Here is a 21,621-nt window from a genome sequence, read left to right on the forward strand (position 1 = left end):
TCCCGACACTGGAGCCCCGGTGCTCTTACTCGCTGAGCCACCTGGCCGCCCCTAAGCAATTGGGGTTAAGTAACAAGGTTACGTGGCCAGGTGTTTCTGGGTGGGTGCTAAGTGTCTAAGCCCGGGATTCAATCTCCAGGTCTTCTCAACACTGGAGCCAGTGCTCTTACTCGCTGTGCTACCTGGCTGCTCCCCCCTCTCCCCCCCAACATTCTTATTTTTAAGGAATCATTTTCCTCACTGAGCTTTTTGTATTTCCTTTTCTGTTTGGTCAATTCTTATTTTTAAGGAGTTCTTTTCAGTAGTTATTTTTTGTTGTTGTTCTGCTTTTAGCATTTGACCTATTTTGTTTTTTAAGGTGTTGTTTACTTCAGTATTTGTGTGTGTATGCTCGTGTGTGTGTCTCCTTTAACAAGCTATTGGCTCTTTTTCACGATTTTTTGGCAGCACTCTTAATTTATTTTCCCAAGTTTTTTCTCAATTTTGCTTAATTGATTTTAAAAATTCTTTTTGAGTTCTTCTAGAAATTCTTTTTGGGCAGGAGACCAATTCACATTTTTCTTTGAGACTTTGCATATGGCTGTTTTGACTTTGTTGTCTTCTTCTGAGTTTGTGTTTTGATCTTCCTTGTCACCATAGTACTTTTTTATCGTCTGGTTCATTTTCCCAGCCTGTTTTTTGATGTTTAACTTTATTTTAGAGTTAGGCACTGCTCCTGGGATGGTGAAAGGATCAGGGTGGAGGGGACCTGTCCCAAGCTTCAGGTTTTTTGTGTTACAGTTTTCAGAGCTAATTCTGGCATTTTATAAATTTTTAGTTCTTCTGAGGTGGTATGATCTAAGCAGAGGTGTCATCATTGCTCTCCTGGTCTGTGAGTGACCACAAGTACTCATTTGCCCTGGAACTGTGATAAAGGAACTCATTCCTTCTCATCCCAGGACTTTGAACATGCATGGGCATTGGAAGAAAATCCTATACCTGGTATCCAGAAAGGCTCCCTATAACCCCTTTGTGACTAGTAGTTTGGCCTCCTTTACTTTGTGAGGGCTGAGAGCTCCAGAAGCTGCCACTGTTGTTTATTTGGTCACCCCCAAGGCCTGCTTGCTCCGCCAGTCTTACAGGGGGCATGGTGGCCTGGCTTGGTCTGGGCTCCACTCTCACCCCATTTTGACGGATCTTTCTTACTGACCTAAATTGTCTTGGGTGGAAAATTCTTTCACCCTTTCCTTTTGCTGGTTCTGTTGCTTCAGAGTTTGTTTTGAGGTATCATTTTAAAGTTTTTTGAAATAAGGCAGCATTCTTCATCAGTAGTTTGTGTTATGTTTTTTATAATTGTTTGTTTTTCCAGTATTGATGTTGTAATATAAATTACTTTCTTGATTCTGGTCATTTCATTGCATCAGCTTACACAAGACTTACTGGGTTTCTCTGAAATCATCTTTTTGAACAAAATAAAATTATTCTTTTACATACATGTCCTGTTATTTGTTCAGCCATTCTCCATTTAATGGGCATGCACTTTAGTTTCCAGTTCTTTGTAGTTACAAGTGTTACTATAAATATTTTCTGTGCAAATAGGAGCTTTTCCCATTTCTTTGATATCTTCAAGGAATTAGCCTAATACTGATGTCACTGGATTAAAAGGCATGCACATTTTAGTAGTTTATCAAATTGCTGTCCAGAATCAGCTAACCAATTGACCAACTACACCAGTAATACATTAATGTGCCTGTTTTCCCACAAAACATCTGTTTTTGCTTTGTTTTTGTTAATTTTGTCAGTCTTAACAGAGGTGAGGTATTGTCTCTAAGCTGTTTTCATTTGCATTTCTTTAGTTATTAATGATTTGGAGATTTTATTTATATGGCTATAAGTAACTGATTTCTTTTGAGAACTGCCCTGAACAGACTCATTCTTATTAATTAAGGTTGTCTTAGTGTGATTTTATGGTCTGTTGCATTTTCCGATGTGGAAATTTAAGGGTTTTTCTTTTTTAAAGCTTCCCTTATATTCTGAATTTTAAAGAAGTTTTTAAATCATATGTAGTTGTTCATTATAATGTTGCTACATAAATTGATCTCAATTCTGTTTATTTCATTCTGCATGAGTTTGTACCAAGTGTCTCTATTCTCTGGACTACTATCTTCAATTCTTATAGAGTAATAATATTGCATCATAGTCATATGCCATGACTTGTTCAGCTGTGCCCCTATTTTACAGATACCCCCTTAGTTTCCAATTCTTTACTATATTCAAAAAAAGCTATTATAAACATTTTTGTACATATGGATCATTTGCCTCTTTCTTTAATTTTTTTAGGCTATTGGCCCAATAGTGATATTGGTTGGTTAAAGTCCAAATTCCTTTTTTGAATGACTACAACGTTACACAGAAATTTGAGTTTTCTTAGCTTGGTTGCCTCAATGTTTTCCTGCAAGGCTGAAATTTATCAATGTATTTTATTTACATATATGTATATGTGTGTGCAGGCAACATACATTGTGTATGCATGCCATTGTATGCATCATATATATACAATCTTATAGATGTGAGGTGTTCTCTCTAAGCTGTTTTCATTTGCATTTCTTTAGTTATTAGTGATTTAGAGATTTTATTTATATGGCTATAAGTAACTATGATTTCTTTTGAGAGCTTACCTAAACAGAATCATTCCTCCCAATTATTCCTATTTGATTGGCACCAGCTTCATTTTCATTTCTTCTCTATTACATATAATGTTGCTATGAATATTTTGAAATATGGCATAATTTCACATTTACGACACATTTTCTTTTGTTCTTTCCCACTTAAGCATATTTGTGTAGTCCTTTTTCTGGGTCAAAAGTTATTAAAAGTTTTTTTTAGCAATTTACTTTTTTTTTTAACAAAATTCCAGATTAAACATACTTATGTATTCAAAATTGTTTATTTTATGTGTCAATCTGTTTTCCAGTTTTGCCAGCAGTTCTTGTTGAATGACCATCTAACAACTTAAGCTTATCCTGATGATATGTTCTTAATATTTTTTCTACACTGAACCACTATTTTCATTTACTTTCTTTCTTTTTTAAACCAGTACTAACTGATTTTAATGATAATGTTATATTGTTTGAGGTCTGGTAATGTACTTCCCATACTTTTTTTCGAGATAGTTGTGTCTTAATATTATGTAATTTGTTTTTGTTCTCTTAATAAAATTATACTTGCAATTTTATTAAGAATTAATGATATCTGTGCCATTTAAAAATTATTTTGGCCTTTTACCCTCTCTTTGCTTTTCTTCTAAAAATAATAGCCATCCTGGGATCTCCAGCAAGTGGAATTCAGAATACCATCGGTTCTGTTGGTTCAGGCCAGCAGAATACTTCTACTTTAAGTAACCCCAATCCAATTGATCCCAGCTCCATGCAACGGGCTTATGCTGCTCTTGGACTACCCTATGGCAACCAGCCACAGACACAGTTGCAGCCTCAAGTATCTGGCCAGCAACCAGCACAACCTCAAACTCACCAGCAGATGAGGACTCTGAATGCATTGGGTAGGTGAAGAAACCAGAAAAGATACCCTTTGTCTAGTAGCAGTGAACTGAATTACAACCTAAACTCAAATCCAGCCTGTCTCTATGCCCTCTCTCTTTTGGATGGAATTTTAGTGTTTTTATTCACATGATAACATGCCTTTAACTGAAAGGTTTTCTTTACCTTGGCTACTTCAGCTTGGATATTGTTAATGAACTTCATTGCCTATATCATCGAATCTAATATTATGTGATTTATGTAACTGCATGTGGCCATGTGGAATAAGATTAATTTACTAACAGACACTAAGTAAACAGTCTGTTTGCTATTGAAATTGTTTGTGGTTGCCAGTCTTAGGGTTGCTAGTTATGATTTGTACAGTCAATAAAAATCATTAGTTTGGAAACACTGATCTAGAAACTAACAGAAGTTCTTTGTTCTTGTCCTAACTTTGATTAGTTGCGTGACAGTGAAAACCACTTCACTTTTTGGGGCAGCATGGCATAGTGGAAATAACATTGCATTTTAAGGAAGACAACTGGGTTTTAACTTGGAATCTGATAGTTGCTAGGTATATATCCACAAAAAAGTTAGTTATCTTCACTAAACTACAATTTCTTTATCTATTAAGTTTGGGATAATAGTAACTGTGATAATCTAATGCACAGGGCTGTTATAAGGCTAAAATGAAGTTGTTATCCCTTCTGTTCTCAATTTGTAACATGAAGAATTAAAGCTGAGTATTTTTCTATCACCCTTTCTATATTAAAAATTCTTTGATTCTTTATATTTACATGAAAAACATAACATACATGCCTCTGGCTTGTTTGTTCAAACATAATGCCACCAAAGGTATTTTGACTGATCAATTTTATTGTATTCCATAGCCTTGGACAACACCAGTTATAGTGTTGGTCACAAGGTTGGAGGAGATGAGGAAATATGGACTGATAAGCATAAATATCACCACTACTACTAGAAATACAGTTTAAAGCTATTTTTTAATGTATTTCTATATACAAAAGACATTATTTCTTAGATTATTGAAATTATCTGTCAAATTTTGTAGTTTAATCCTTTCATCTTCTCAATGAAATTTTTTAAAGTGTAATTCATTTGTCTAATTTTTCTTTCTCCAAGGTACTAATCCAATGACCATTCCAGCTGGAGGGATTGCAACAGACCAACAACCAAATCTGATTTCAGAGACTGCTCTTCCAACCTCCCTTGGAGCAGCAAAGTAAGTCTCATTGTTCATTTAATTGTTATTTTCATGAATGAAAACAAACTATATGTTAATGTGAATGATGTAAGACTGTTGTATTATATAATGTAAATATAGAAGTTTAGAACCAAGAAAAAATTAGCATGTGCATAAGTAGCAATAAGAAAGAAAGAAACATTTATTGGTTTTTCAATAAGAATGGGAGCCGAATATCGCGGGAACACTTAGCAGTTCAGAATTTCCATTTCCGTCCATTCATCATTAGGAAATTTCATTGTAGGAGAAGCTGTAGAATATTTTTTGGTAGTTATGGTGCTTTCTGAACCAGATTGAACATTTGGTATCTGGAGAAACATACTTTTCATTTAAAATCATTCTTTCATGTGGATGATTGCTATTTGCCATATTTGACAGAATTTTAAAATTTCAAAACACATTCAATTCAGTAATAATTTAAAACATTTATAGACAATTTAGATCTTTTATTTTTCTTCCTAAAGGATAACAGAGGGGAAAAAGGGGGCATTTATTAGATTAAGTGTGCTTCTAGGGCAAGTTTTGTAAGTATTTGTGTCCATTAGTGGACGTGGAGAGATAAATGCATGGAAATGAAGAAAAGAATATTAAATAAAAGGGTTTTGGAGATAACTCTGTGTTGAGCTTGGGCTCTTTGCCCTAATTTTTCCAGAAAGATATCTGTTTCCAAGAGGTAAATTAGAAGTTAGTAGAAGTTAAGTAGAAGTAAGAATGTTTAAAGGTACCAAAGCTTCTTGTATGTAGGTATTGTTTTTCTCATTGTATTTGTGTCCCTAGCACAGTTCTTGGCACCTACTTAGGAAATATTTGTTGATTTATCGAAATAATGGAGCAAGGAGAAATAGATACTGTGAAAGAGATGTGATCTATGATATATACAAAGAGGAATAATTTCTATTTTATTCTCTCTGCCCAAATGCCAAAATTTCATTTCATTTTTCAAAATTTCAATTTCATTTTTATTTTATCTCTCTAAAATGAAGTGGGAGAGGAAGGACTAGATTCTTATATATATTTATTTCTTTGTTAAAATAACCCATGGTTATTTAATATTTAATCCTTATAGAGAGGTACCATTTAGTATTGAATTAGTTTGTCATATATTTTCTTTTAAACTAATAGAATTCTCTTTGATGCCAGATTGTCCTTTCTTTTTGGTTATCTATTGGCAGTGCCATTTAATACTTGACCATTAAATTTCTCTGGCTTCAGTTCAGCTCATTAAGCATTTGTTAAGTGTCTACTATGTGTAATGCACTGTGTGTTAGATTGTAGGTAGACACAGTCACAAACTGCAAATGGAACTTCCCCTCATGGAACTTGCTTACTACTAGGGGACTAAATTAAGCTAGCAGATACATAACCATAATTTAATAGGAGTAAGATAGTACTAAAATTAAGGGAATGTAGAAAAACTTCCTAAAGGAATTATCTCTTTAAGGGGGAGCAAAGAATTCTGAGAGATAAGTGAGTAGGGAATGGACTTATCTAAAATATATGAAATATTTCTTAAAAGGCCTGCTATACACTATATATAGATTATTTAGGGCTTTAGATGCCAAGTTAAAGGGTTTGTATTTTATTGCCCAGGCAATAAGAAAGCACTGAAGATTTTCAAGTCAGGGAATGACATGATTATACCTATAATTTAGAAAGACTTATGGCAGCTTTATGGAAAATAAATGGGAGAGTGAATTGAATGGATCCAGGGAGGCCAGTTAGGAGACATTTGTTAAAATCTTAGCAAATAGTAACCATGTGAGTAGAGAGAATGGGGAAGACATAACTTAATGACTAGTTGGATATAGGCAGTACAGTTATGAAAGGTAGAGATTGAGTGTGGTTTCCATTGTTGTTTACTTGGCTCACTGAAAGGATGGTGATGCTTTCAACAGGAAGCAAGTGAGTATAGACGAGGGTCAGATCTCAGCAGAAGATAATGAGTTGTCAGACTTGAAGTTCCTAAAAGGATATCAAGGTGAGAATATCTGTTAGTCATTTGGTGATATGTGGAACTAGATTTGAGAAGAGTAATTAAAATGATAAAGTACAAAGAATGAAACAGTTCCGTGTGTGTGTACATACACACACACAGTCCCTATTCTGAAGGCAGGAAAGATAGCATAGGTCAGGGCTTTGAGGAACACTCTTCATTTATCAGGTGAAAGATAAAATATCATCAGCAGAAGAGACTGAGAAGTGTTCACAGACATAGGTAAAGAAATAATGTAGGAGTAGTAGGGACAAGTGTGAAGTGACTGGAGGCCATAGTAGGGACAAAGAATAACTTTAGGTGCTCAAGATGGAAGGAGTTAGGAGGAAGTAGTAGATGGATTTTGGTGTTTTGAATCATGGAGGTTAAATAATTGTGGATGAGGGTGAGGTCAAGGCAGACTTCAAAGCCATAGGTAGTATGGGGATTTTGATGAATTTTGATGTCTGGGTATTGTATTCTAAGGGACAAGCATATGTATTTTGAAATCCCCAAATGTGAGAGGTTGTATTGGATAGGAAAAATTGGATTGAAGAACTGATCTACTTGAGAAAAGGGGGAAATAATCTGGAGGGTAGATATTTTGGATAGAGTGAAATAGCCAGGTGGAGTAGAAGTGGCTGCTAGGTGTTGAAGAGGAACGCTGAATCTGAATGAAGACACTGAGTTCAAATTCAGCCTCAAATATACACACTATATGTATCATCCTGAGCAAATCGCTTAACTTCTATCTGCCTCAGTTAAGAAACATCTGTAAAATACATAATAATACCTCCAACCTCCCAGGGTTATGTGTATAAAATAATATTTGTGAAATAACTTACCACTTTGTAAAGCCACGCAGGAACAGCTTTCCAGAGGACTACTGCTGTGAACAGCTTTCAAGTTTAAGATTACATAGTATAGCAAACTCTCTATTCAGTAACAAATCAGAACAAAACATTCATAGAAAATCAAAATACAGCATTCACCATGTCACAACTCAACAACTTAACACTAAAATGGCCACATAGTTTTCACCAGAGTGGTCACATAGTTTTAAACAAAGTACATTCATTTAGTCAATCTCAAAATCCTTAATTCAGTCACAAAGTACAAAAGTCAAAGTTATCCACCCCTAAGTCACAGTAAATCATAATTTTCTCAGTCATTACACAGGCTCCAAGTAAAGTCTTCTTTCAGCTTGTCGCGAGGCTGCCTCTCAGCTTCCATTGTTCCTCTTCCATGATCCTAGCTCCAGCTGTCACCTATGTTCAAAGGCAGGCAGCAAGCGCCCAGTTCCTTGTCCAGTTCTTCATCCAGTTCCCATTCTATATTGAAGTTCACAGTGTCCAGTCCACCTCAAGTCCTTCACAGTCCCTGTTTCTGGGAAGACAAAGCACAAGTTTTCTCCTTCTTTTCTCTGCCACCACAAGTCATCTTCAAAGTTCTGCTGTCTCTAGCCAAGACCTGTCCTTATATATGGTCATTAGCTCCCCCCCACTTTCTGTTGCAGGAGTTCATGAGTTCTAGGGTTCACTGAAACGGCTGAAAAGAAACTTGGAACTGAAACAAGTGTTAATTCAATAGCTGAAACAAGGTGTGAACTACTCTGCTTGCTGTTACACACCTTTAAAACACTATGCAAATGCTAATAAACGCAACAACAAAAGCATCTACCACTTGGGGGGAGGATTTGAAGGTAATGCAGAAGGCAAAACATGTTCCTGGCTCAAGGATTCAGGGGCTGTGAGAGAGAAGGTTCATCTATACTAAATGTAGAAGTTACAGTGGGAATTGGGGTGGGAATAACCATGAGAGGATAGGAAGTAGAGTTTTGGGGGATGGATGGATGCCAGATTTCTCTAAGTGCAATAAGGCAGAGCAAATGTGAGGTCACAAAATTTAAGATGAAGGGAAGATTGCAACTCAGCTGAATGGCATTGAAAGAGTAGAGAATGGTAGACAAAAGCCTCATCCCTTAGGCAGCTAGAGAATTATACACTCAGCTGCTAAGGTAGGAACTTTGTTGGCTTCCACCTGTCTGGATGCTAATTGGTAAGCTAGAGTCTGTGGCCTTGTTTTGCTGACACAAGGAAAGATAGATAAAACTTTTAATCATGATAGTAAATTGGCAACAGAAGATTTTGAGACTAGGAAGCTTTTAAAATTCCTCTAAACCCAGTCCCTGAACAGGACTAGAATAAGACCTCCTCAGTCTGACCTGGAACTCAAGGCCTGACCCTCATGAGTTCAGTAATGAAATGGTGCTGGGGCCAAACCCTTGGTAGAAGTGGAGGCCTAGGTGCTTAGGACTATGCTTTTGTTGTGGTGACTCAGGACAGTCTAGGCAGTAGGTTTCTGTGGTAGGCAGGGTCCTCCAGATCTATTCCTTGTACTGAGAAGAGGAGATAGGCACAGTGGCACCAAGTCTTACCATTCATGAAAAGGGAGCTTCCCCTTGGTCCCACCTTGGTTATAAAGAAGGGATATTTTAGGGCAGATATTTAGTGATTTGACGTTCAAATACTTTTGTAATTATGCCCCTCTCTACATGTAAAGAACAGTTTTTACTAACTCAGGTGTGCCCTTCTAATGTATTACTTGGCTATGACTCAACAATATGGTTTATTATATGACCCAAATAATGCTTAAATAAAACTAGAATTATAATAGACCATCCAAGTAAATATTATAGTTATTTTGTTTTGTTCACTGAGATACATCATATTTCTTATTTCTGCTTTTTTTTTTTTTAAAGCAATTGGGGTTAAGTAACTTGCCCAAGGTTACAAGGCCAGGTGTTTGTGTGTGTGTGTGTGTGTGTGTGTGTGTGTGTGTGTGTGTGTGTGTGGGTGTTAAGTATCTGAGGCCAGAACCTCCCAACTCTGGGGCCAGGGCTCTTACTCACTACTCCACCTAGCCGCCTGAAAAGATGATTTCTTTCTCTCTCTCTCTCTCTATCTCTCTCTTTTTTTTTTTTGCTTTTTTGGGGGGAGGGGCAATTGGGGTTAAGTGACTTGCCCAAAGACACATGGCTAGTTTTTGTATTAAGCGTCTGAGGTCAGATTTGAACTCAGGTCCTCCTGACTCCAGGGCTGGTTCTCTATTCACTGCGCCTCCTATCCACATCTGCTCTTTCTTAACACTTATTTTCTTTTCATTAAATTCATACACCATTTCTTCCATTCTTTTTATCTTCTCATAAGTTAGCCGCTTCTCTTTCTTTGTTCACTTGTTTTAGTTTCTTATTCTACTGAGGGATTCAGGCAGGAAACATATTTTATAAACTTGACATAAAATGGTTTCAGCTTTTTCATTGACTTAGGTTGGCTATGATCTTGAGAGGTTTACTAGTTTTTTAGTTCAAAATACTCACCTAAGAATAATGTTGCTGGATATGATAGAAGAAATTAAATGGGCTAAAGGATAACATTCTGAAAGGAAATTTGTGATAAGTTTTTGCAGTAGGTGGATGAAGAATCTTTTTTCTTTTCATTTTAGTCCATTAATGAGTGATGGTACCAGTTCTGGTAATATTGGAAGCCTGAGCACTATGCCTACAGCTGCACCTCCTTCTAGCACTGGAGTTAGGAAAGGCTGGCATGAACATGTCACTCAAGACCTCCGTAACCATTTAGTACATAAACTGTAAGTAGAAGCTACAGTTATATTCCTTCAGTTGTGACTATTTCAAAGTTAACTGTATAACCCTCTAGTTCAGTGTCTTTTGTGAGACCTGTAAGTGATCTGTACTAGAAGCAATTGATTTTCTTTATGGGAAGAGAGGGTAGTAGGAAACATGGGGGTGAGAGGTACAGCACATAAGTAGGGTATTTTAGTTATCTGCAAATGTCTGTAATGTAAATAAGTAATGATATCAATACAATTTCTAATAGAAAGATGTATTAGAGGTATGAAAATGAGTTTCTTTTCCACCTATGATTGAATAAAGATTTTTTTTAGTTTGTCGCCATAATCTTATGCTCACTCCAAAGCTCTATGTCAGTGCCTTATTATTTTTCACCATTAAATCATAAAATTTAAGACATACCCCCCAAAAAAACTGTCTTTAAAAGATTACTTTTAATAAATTATTCTTGAGAAAGCAGTTATCTTGGATTTAGTCTAAATTGGGTGAAGTGATATGATAATTTTCAGCATAGTTCTTAATGAACAGATATTTGCAGAATATATTCATATACACACACTCTAAGCAATAGATCTGTAAAATCTAACTGTAATGCTCTAGGTAGTCTTCTGATAATACTTATTTATAGAAATGAAATGAGTTTATTTAGTTATTTTATATGGATTATGAATTCATTTTCAAAGTGTATTTTTAAATATTTTACTCTTTTAGTGTCCAGGCCATCTTTCCAACACCTGACCCAGCAGCCCTGAAGGATCGCCGCATGGAGAATTTGGTGGCTTATGCTAGGAAAGTAGAAGGGGACATGTATGAGTCTGCTAATAGCAGGGTAGGTTTAATTTTGTAAATTCTGATTTGTCATATCCTGATATCCAGCTGTCCTGGCAGTTTGGAATGTTTTGAAACCTTTTTTCTAGAGAGTTTCTGGGGAACAAAGCAGTCTGGGTAATTAATTTTTTTAGTGGAGTAGCTTGTTATAATTGTGGAATATATAATGAATACCCCTTATTTTATTGTGAGATATTATTTCTTGAGTCAGTATTTTGTCTTTCTAATTGATTATATTTCAGTGATTGAAGTAGTAAGAGAATCAACAAAAATTCATTTGTTTGAAATATGAATTCTTTTTTATGTATAACATATAGTTCTCTCTTTGCAAGAGTTTCCTCTCTCTGTTTAGAACCTTTGGAAAAGATGAATTGTTTTGTATGGAATAATGTCTAAGTACTTGATATTGAATATTTTTTTTATAGGATGAGTACTATCATTTATTAGCAGAGAAAATCTACAAAATACAAAAGGAATTAGAAGAAAAACGAAGGTCTCGTTTACATAAACAAGGGATCTTGGTTAATCAGCCAGCTTTACAGACCCCGGGGGCCCAGCCCCCAGGTATTGCACAGGTCTCTGCTGGTATGGGCCAGGCACAGTCTGTAAGACCTCCAAGTAAGTATTTAATCTTTTTTCATCCTTCATTCAGTATGGCTTTTTTTTAAATTAAATTAATTTGTTTATTTACTTTTAGTTTACAGTATTCAGTTCCACAGTTCCTTGAGTTTCAAATTTTCTTCCCGTCCTCCCACGCCCACCCCACCCCCCATCATGGTGGCATGCACTCTGTGGATGTGGATATCTTTCAATCATAAGGCTTTTGGAGTTGTCTTATAACCTTACATTGCTGAGAGTAGCCCAGTCTATTGAAGTTAGTCATCATACACACTTTTTGTCTGTGATTGTGTACAGATTTCTCCTGGTTCTGCTCTTCTCGCTCATCATCAGTTTATATAAGTCCCTCCAGGTTGTTATGAAGTCCATCTGCTGTTCATTTTTTATTGCCAGTAGTATTCCATTACATTCATATACCACAACTTGTTCAGCCATTCCCCAATTGATGGGCGTCCCCTTGATTTCAAATTCTTTGCCACCACAAAAAGAGCCGCTATAAATATTTTTGTACATTCGGGTCCTCCTCCCACTTCTCTGATCTCTTTGGGATATAACTGTAGAAGTGCTATCGCTGGGTCAAAGGGTATGCACTTATTTATAGCCCTTTGGGCATAGTTCCAGACTGCTCTCCAGAATGGCTGGATCAGTTTACTGTTTTGTTTTTTAACATCTATTGATTCATATCTTTTTTCCACCACCTTAATTTCCCATCAGTTCTCTCTGCTCACTCACGCTGAGAGCATCTCTTAAAACAAAGGTTTTAAAAGTGGTTGGGGCTTGGGGAGGGAACAGTTCAGCAACACTTCGTTGTAGTGTAATAATATATGTAGTGTTCTGCACTAATAATCTCCTACCTTTGCAAAGGGAGGAGGCAGATATATTCTTATTTCTCTTCTTGGAGGCCAGTAGTCCATGCATTTCATGTTTTCTGTACTCTTGGGAATTCTCACATTTTGGGTTTAATTTTCTTTTCTGCAAAATGGATTTAATAATATCTGCCCTGCCTACCTCAGAGTTGTTCAGTTCAAACAATATATATATATGCATTGTAACCATAAAGTGTCATCTGTTTTTATCACCACTAGTAGATGCAGCCACCATTTTGTCTATTTACTTGAATATTCCAGCTTCTTTATAGACGCTTTAAAACACGCTAAGTATGGTTATTGTACAGTATACCATCACACCAGCTGACTCTTCAAATTTTCAGTCTTTCCTTTTTCATGAATAATGTTCTTTATTGCTTCTTTTGTTATCATTACAGATGGACCCATGACCATGCCAAGTGTGCCTATGAACCGCATGCAGGTTTCTCCAGGTTTGTGGTTGTTCTTAGCAACTTTGTTTTAAACTAGCAAAACTACTTGATTCTGCTTTTCTTTTTTTTTTTTTTCCATTTTCCAGTTATTCGTATAATTTTTTCTTCTTTTTGCTTTACCTCTCTGAGATTATCAACTATGATTTAGTTTGTTGAAAACTCATTGTATGTGCAGAATGATTTAATAGACAATATTGAAAGAAAATTGAAGTAGTAGATATGATCCTTTTTGCCTTTGGGCAATATTATGGGTAGATGGAATAGTTATGTGTAAGTACATAATTGATGAGCATTTATTAAGTGCCTGTTTTGTGCCAAGTACCCTGGTAGGTATTTGGGATATAAATGAAATGAATGAAATAATCCCTACTCATAAGAGGTTTACCTTATAATGAGGGAAATAATAAATACATATATATATATATATATATATATATATATACAGCACAGACATAAAGCTGGTAGTGTTGGGAAAAACGGTAATTCAAAGGAAGTTGACTAGGATGGCAAAAGGGCTTCAAAACCATACCCATGTCTTTCAAAATAAAGAAGTGATGATATTTAACCTGACTGAGGTTTCTCCTGCTATAAAGGCTACAATCCAGTTAAGTAATAGGACTAACAGTGGGGTTCCAATATCATACAACCTGACCAACAAAAGTAAAAATCCTTTTCTCTTCATTTTCCTCTCAATATAGCTTCAAAAGCCTTTGTGTTTAGTACTGCTTAAAATATTTTTATAGGCCCCATGCCACTATTTTCATTTATCATCTATTACTTCAGCAGATAAGAGATCTCATCAATTTGAGTACTCCCTTCATTGAAGTAAAACACAATGGTTTTGTTTGTTTTTTTAAATCAGAGTTGCTAGCTTTTACCTACATTCTTAAGTTACCTCTATATCTATATCAACTTCTTTAGCACCCTCATCACAAATGTTTTTTTTTCCATGTCAGAAATCAGACTTTCCTCTAAATTTGTCTGTTTTTGTCCAAGACACCATCATTCTTGCAGTTATCCTTGGTGTTGTCCTTGTCTCTTTCCTCTTTTTCTTTCTTTCTCATCCTCTTGTTTCCTCCATCCCATATATCCATTCAGTTGATAAGTCTTGTTAATTTTTACTTCCACAGTATCACTCATATTTATCCTAGTCTCTTGACTCACATAGTCTCCATTCTCTCTTTTCTCCTGTTACATTGTACTAGCTCCCTAACTGTTCTTTTACCATTCTCCCAATTTTCCAGTTTATCCTCTTTACAGCTGCAAAATTGATATTCCAAAAGCAGAGATTTAACTATGTCATTCTACTACTAAGAATTCCCAGGTGTTGGTAGTACAAATTCCTTGGTCTGACATTTTTACACCCTCCAAAATTTTGGTCCCACCTATCTCTATTCATACTGTATTCCTTTTAGCCCAGTTCATGAGACTTCCTAAATACTTCTTGACTTGACAAGCTCTATTGTGAAAATCACTGTCCTTTCTTCACCTTCCCTTAGAATCCCTGGTTTCTTCACAGCACAGTTCAGTTGTTTCAACAACCCTTTCATGACCCCAGTTGTTAAGTTTTTTCTCCTTCTTGAAATTGGACTATATTACTCAAGAATACTGTATGTTGACTTAACCAGTACATGTCCTTCACCACCCTAGTTTAATATAAACTTCTAAAAGGCAGAGATTTTTTATTTAATGTGCATTACCTTTCATATAGTCAGGTGCAAATGTTTCAACTCTTCTTGAAGTCTTATAGTAGATGGGATTTAGGTTTCAGAGGTTTTTGATGTAGATTTCCTCTTTTCTTAATTTTTCCTCTGTTCTTAATCAGAATGATCCCCAGCTATCCCCAAATCATTCAAAGATTTTTCTGGCCTTATGTTCCTTTTCCACTAGTGTTTCCTCTCTTTTCCATTACCTCCCATCTAATGCTTTCCCATTCTTTCCTAGTACTTCTTCCCTTGTAGAAAGTTTATTCTGTTTTTCCACCTGCTACTCTAATATTTCACTGTTGTCCCTACTTTCCTTGTCCCTCCCTATGCATTCCTCTATGATTTAAGATCATATCCCACAATTCTTGCACTTCTTTCTTCATTTTGGAAGCTTTAAATAATCCAGAACAGCTCTCCATTACCACGTTCTCTTTTCCTCATCTTTTTTTTAACACTATAAGTTTGTTGTTCCCAGTATTCTTTGACAATAAGCAAAGTTTAGGTTGAGTGGTGACCATTTCATGGTTTATTTTACTTTACTTATTTATTGAGTTTATTCCTAGAAGGAAATGTAGAGGAGATTATTTTCATATTAATGTATTTCCTAATAATCTGTTTTTGGTGCATCTTTACAGGAATGAATCAGTTTAATCCATTGTCCATAGGAAATGTTCAGATGTCACAAGCACCCATGGGACCTCGGGCAGCTTCCCCAATGAATCACCCCGTCCAGATGAGCAACATGGGTTCTGTTCCAGCGGTTTGTATTGAAATTTTTAAATATTCCTATTTTTCGACTATATTGATTAATCGAACTTTGAATTCCTTAGGTTTTTTTTTTAGAGGATTTGAAAAGTTTAGGTACTGTTTAATGAATATAATGACCCCTGTTCCTTTGAATTAAAGACTGTTTAATTTTCCTTAAAGCCAACTCTTTGATTATCTTTGTCCTAGTAAGATCTCTGACCAAAATATTTTCACTATTATTAAAGAATAAAGTGAACTTTGAACCTTGATGGGAATATAAGAAGAATGAGTTTTTCATAATATAATTAGAATAAATGAATGTATAGAAAATGTTGGCACTAATACATTTAAATTCCTTCTAATGCTTTTCAAAAACTTAAGTGAGAATGAGTTACAGTAGTATTTGTAACTTTATATCACAATTTGATATTCATTTATATTTCCAGCCCTGTCACCAACTCCCAATTAACTTTGGACCAGTCCCTTTTCATCTTTGTCCTTAGTTTTCTCCTCACTATAATGAGTATTCATTTCAAGGTTCCAACTCTCCATTCTAGGATTCTGATATATTAGATCAAAAGAAAGAAATGTTAATCTCTTAAGATTGTATTTTAGAACTTTTCTTTTAAGTGATTGTCATACCTTATTGTTTGCTTCTAGATGGCAATGTCTCCTTCTCGGATGCCTCAGCCACAGAACATGATGGGAGCTCATTCTAATAACATGATGGGTCAGGCTCCTTCCCAGAGCCAATTCTTGCCGCAAAACCAATTTCCATCATCTGGTGGGGCTATGAATGTCAACAGTGTAGGAATGGGTCAGTCAACAGCACAAGCAAGTGTAACACAGGTAAAATTATTTATGATGTATGGGTTTTTAAGTATGTTTAGATGAAGGTCATTTTTAGTCTTATTTACTTAAATCTCAAATCTTAAATCTTTTTTGGCGATTGTATCATTAAAATATATATTTGTTAGCTTGTTTTTTCCCTACTTTGTCTATCTCTTTTACTTAGCTGTTTATTCAATATTATATTGAATGAAGTTTCAATGAATAATTTTGTTGCTTATCTTGAATTGTTAAAAACCTCTATGGGTCAACTTTATATAATACTGTTGTAGGGTAACTTTATGTGAAAGCGGCCCAGATTTACTCTTTTTGTTGTCCTTGTTCAGTTTTAATCTGGTTCTTTGTGACCCTGTGACCCATATTGTACATGGTGTTTTCTTGGCAAAGATATTGAAATGGTTTGCCTTTTTTTTTCTCCAGTAGATTAAGACAGCAGAGGTTAATTGGGAGTATTGGAGAAGCTTAACTAAAAGAAAAATCTTATCTTGTCAAGTGATCAGTTCTGATCTTGGCAAATTTTAGGTTAATGAGTAGTTGTGAAAAAGACACCCTTAAATCCACACTGAGCAAATCTTTTTTGTTTGTTTGTTTGTTTGTTTTTCCCGTCTCTTCCACTTCAATCTAGACTCTGTGGGAGACAGATTAAATAAAGGATGTTTATGGCCCTCATTGAGCATGGTCTAGTAAGGGATATGTAGAATCCATATATACATGCATAGCTCTGAAACAAAATAGAATATAAATGTGCAGAGTGCTTTGGAAACCCCAGGAGAGGAAAGAGAATTTATGGAAGAACTTGTGACATTTTGAACTGGAAATAGATGCATAGAATTTTAAAAGGCAGACAAAGAGAGCACATGGATATCCTAGATAGAGAGAATTCTGAACAATGATGGAGTTTGGCGAGTATGAGATGTGTACAGGGCACAGCAAGTACCTTGTTCCTTTGGCCAAAGCTTAGAGAACGACATATGAAATAGGTTGAGGTAAGAGTGGATAAATAGAAAGGAGCCAGATTATTACATGGTTTTAGTGCTAAGGGAAGACGTTTCTAATATGGATAGTACTTTCTTGTCCTGACTTTCTTTTATGTAATATTTTAAATTAGTGATAACTGGTTTATTTATATTGAGTTAAAAGTAGTTTTAGTCCTGCTACTTTTCCTTTTATGTTGTATCAAATTACCATTGTTTAAGACAAGTATAATTAAATTTATTGAGACATGAATGAACATCTGCCTTTCCAGAGTTTAATTCCTTTTTGGTTTGCATATGTGGTATTATAGCAGAAAGCACTTTTATGGGAGTCAGAGACCAGGATTGTAATCCCAGGGATTTGCCACTCATACACTCGGTGACTTTTGAAGAAAAAGAATAATTCTTATATATCATCAAACCTGGCTCTCCCAACTCTTTGCGTATAGTCCATTATGCTTGCTTCATATAAAATCACTTAACTTATCTAGTTTTCAGTTTCCTCATGTGTAAAATGGTTTTATCTCTATGGTCCCTTTGGAAGACAAAAGATAATAACATCTTCTACTTTCTTTAGCAGGGACAAGTGCCCAACACTGCTCTTCCTAACACCATGAATATCCTGGGTCCACAAGGTGGTCAGTTACCTTGTCCACCAGTAACCCAATCCCCTTTGCATCAGACTCCACCTCCAGTTTCTACAACAGCTGGCATGCCACCAATCCAGCATCAGACACCTCCTGGAATGACTCCTCCTCAACCTGCAGCCCCTACACAACCTTCAACGCCAGTTTCTTCTTCAGGACAGACACCTACCCCAACTCCTGGCTCAGTTCCTAATGCTACCCAAACACAAAGCACCCCTACAGTTCAGGCAGCAGCTCAGGTCCAAGTAACACCTCAGCCTCAGACACCAGTACAGCCTCAGTCTGTGCCCACCCCACAACCATCTCAACAGCAGCCAACATCTGTGCATGCCCAGCCTCCTGGCACTCCGGTGAGTATAATGTGCTTTCAAATCACCCAAATATAAAAAGACTAAAGAAAACAAATTTTCCTTATAAAGAGTAATCTTCCCTGATATAGAGACTTCAGTATCGTTTATTGGCTGACATTCATTCTGAGGTGTAGCTAGTTCTGTGATTGACAACAATTTGATGAAAATTTGTATATCTTTAAAGCTTTTTTTATATTGATGAATCTTGTTTTGCTGCACCTGTCACTTCTCAATACTTTAGCCCTATACCCCACAGTACCTTCCTTTTAATATAATTGCAGAAAACCTTGTAATATAGTGTCTCTACCAGACAGAAGCTTTACCTTTGGCTCTGTGTTAATCTTTGATCCTCAGTCAGGAACAGTATACTTTCCTTGACTCTTCTAATTAATTTCACTGACTTAAAATTCTCTCAGCTTTTTATCTGAAAAGTTGATGATTGGTAAAAATACATGCTTGACTATCTCTACTGTTACAATGTGTACCTTGTTCAATTTGGAATCACTCTTATCTTTTTGTTCTCAAAGGAGAAGTGAATATTCTATTTATTTTCTGATTTTAGTTTTTATATTTTGTATCAAAGCTTTCCCAGGCAGCTGCTAGCATTGAAAATAGAGTTCCAACTCCTGCCTCAGTGGCTAGTGCTGAAACCAATTCCCAACAGCCTGGACCTGATGCACCAATGCTGGAAATTAAACCTGAAAGTAAACCTGAGGAAACTGAGGCTGATCCTAATGAAACAAAGGGGGAATCTAGAACTGAGGTGTGTATAATTTCTTTGAGATTAGCAGGCATAATGTGATATCAGGATTTATAATAAGCATCATTAGAATGTCCAGTAAAAAGCTTATTTACTAAAGCTGCATAATTAATTTAGTTCACTTAATATATGTGAAAATATGGATTTGAAAATATAATATATAAGATTGTAGATTTTACTACATGACTCCTGTATTTTCCACTTTGAAGTCTAAGCCAGGCACTAACTTTATTTTCAACCCCTCCAATTTAGACTTTGGAGTGTATATTTCTTATTATCTGAAACTAGTAGATAGTCTTATGATATGTCTCAATAAAATATATTTTTGTTACACATTAAAAATGCTTGAATAACAGTAAATGAGTAGCATATGTTAATTTTAAATAATTTAATACTAGGTCTTAAGAGAAATTTGAGAGTATTATAAATTTTAGGAGCTGATGAGGTAATTACTTAAGACCTCTATAAGCAGATAAGATATTGCATTATCATGAATGTAAAACATTGTAACCTCACTACAAGGCACATCATGCTTATAATTATGGATACATAGATCTTGACGAAAAATTTCTATTTGGACAGAAGTTTTTACAGGCATATAAATTTTGGAAAATCTGTCTAAAATTTGGGTTTTATTTTCACAATTCACTTTTTTTCAAGATGGAGGAGGATTTGCAAGGGTCTTCCCAGGTAAAAGAAGAACCTGATATAACAGAACCTAAACAGGAACCAATGGAGGTAGAAGAAAAGAAAGCAGACATTAAAGTGGAACCTAAGGAAGAAGAGGAGAACAGTAATAATGGTCCAACTGCCCAGTCCACATCACCCTCTCAGCCTCGTAAAAAAAGTAGGTAGATTTCCATCTGGTGCATTGAACTGCATCTCTTCACTACTTTAAGGATGAGAAGCGAGGAGAATTAAATATCCTTATCTCCTTTGTTGTTTTGTCCTCTCACCTGCCATTCCCCACTCCTCTTTCTGGGTAACTTCATTGTCTAGAAAGTTATTGTTAATGAAACTAGGTAATACATTAAAGTAAAGAACTGAATTGTACCCTATTAATGAAAATATACATGGTAATGAAGTAAAACAAATTGTTTTCTTTATTTTTTAGTACTATCATCCACATGGAAAACACATCTTGACATATGCTAATCTCAACCAGTTATTCAAAAATCTTTTGCCTTCTCATTTACCACAAATTATCTGGTTCATTGACTACCTGCAAGTAACAGGCACCTTTTAAATGGGGTTCCATTTCATCCTTTTACTGCCATTTGCATTTATTTGTCTATTATGTACTTAATTGACTCAGGTCCTCCTGACTCCAGGGCCAGTGCTCCATTCACTGCACCACCTAGCCACCCCCTTAACTGACCTTTTTAATCACTGTGCTAGTGACTATGCATTTACAAAAATAATACAATCACTCCCTTCATGGTGTTTATAATCATTAGGGGCGATAAGATGTACAGACATTTTAAAAATTGTTAAATAGTAATATAAAAATGTGATATAAGGGATGATAATGATTGCCAAATAAAGTCATACCAAAAAATACGTGCTATAGGAAATCAGGGAAGGGAGAAATCACATTTGACTAGAATTATTCGAGAGTTTCATGAAGGAGTTAACTCTTTAGTTTGGCTTTTCAGGATAGGTAATATTTGAATCAGAGAAGAAGAAAAGTAGAACAGTTAGAATAGAACAATATTCATGGAGCAGTAAGAAAGAGGTTTTAAAAAGTAGGTCCTGAATGTTTATTCTTAAGTTCTAGACTAAACATTTGAATTCCATCATTTACATAGTGGAGACCCTTTAATAGGTGATCAAAAGTTATATTTAGGAAGATTAATCTGGTAGTAAAGTGTCTGTTTACTCGGAAAAGAGCAGAAAGACTCGAGATATGAAGACCATTTCAGAACCTGTGGGAACACCCTAAGCGTATGTATGGTGAGTGATAAAAGCTGGGGTGACCTCAGAAAGGATTGGGTAGATAGAACAGGCATTTCAAAGAAAAAATTGAGAGGACTTGGTGGCTAAGTAAGAGAGGCAAGGAAATTAAAGAAGTACATAACTCTGGGGTGTTAATTCTTAATGGCTAGGGGATAATGATACCCTTGACTAGAATAGTTAAGTCAAGAGAGGGATTGAGGGAATGACTGAGGATTTTTTTAGATATAATGAGTCTGAATTACTAGAACTAGTGAATATGTCAGTAAGCAATTTTAGTGACTTCAATTCATTCAAACATTCATTAAACCTGTCACCATGCTAAGCCCTGGCAGTACAACTAAGGAAGACAAACAGTCCCTGCCCTCAAGCAGCTTTTGTTCTAGGGGGAGAAGACAATACACAAAAGCAGAAAAGGGGACTGGAAAGATGGAGCAGAAATGAAGCAAGCTACTGAAGGAAAAGAGA

The 21,621-nt window shown here is 35.7% G+C and overlaps 1 protein-coding gene across 1 annotated transcript in view; it reads left to right on the forward strand.

The window, feature by feature from the left end:
• The window catches only part of CREBBP (CREB binding protein), a 180,040-nt gene that overhangs the window by 114,651 nt on the left and 43,768 nt on the right, over positions 1-21,621 (forward strand). The window contains exons 6-16 of the mRNA XM_069106584.1: positions 3,296-3,538; positions 4,659-4,758; positions 10,256-10,402; positions 11,115-11,232; positions 11,657-11,849; positions 13,114-13,167; positions 15,509-15,633; positions 16,281-16,469; positions 18,021-18,440; positions 19,024-19,203; positions 19,861-20,047. Coding sequence (XP_068962685.1) covers positions 3,296-3,538; positions 4,659-4,758; positions 10,256-10,402; positions 11,115-11,232; positions 11,657-11,849; positions 13,114-13,167; positions 15,509-15,633; positions 16,281-16,469; positions 18,021-18,440; positions 19,024-19,203; positions 19,861-20,047 — 1,956 coding nt within the window. The remainder of the gene's footprint in view (positions 1-3,295; positions 3,539-4,658; positions 4,759-10,255; positions 10,403-11,114; positions 11,233-11,656; positions 11,850-13,113; positions 13,168-15,508; positions 15,634-16,280; positions 16,470-18,020; positions 18,441-19,023; positions 19,204-19,860; positions 20,048-21,621) is intronic.

The sequence above is a fragment of the Petaurus breviceps genome, unplaced genomic scaffold, assembly GCF_028583685.1.
Source record: "Petaurus breviceps papuanus isolate PSGF00001 unplaced genomic scaffold, PetGlider_PUasm1.0 138, whole genome shotgun sequence".
Classification (NCBI taxonomy): domain Eukaryota; kingdom Metazoa; phylum Chordata; class Mammalia; order Diprotodontia; family Petauridae; genus Petaurus; species Petaurus breviceps.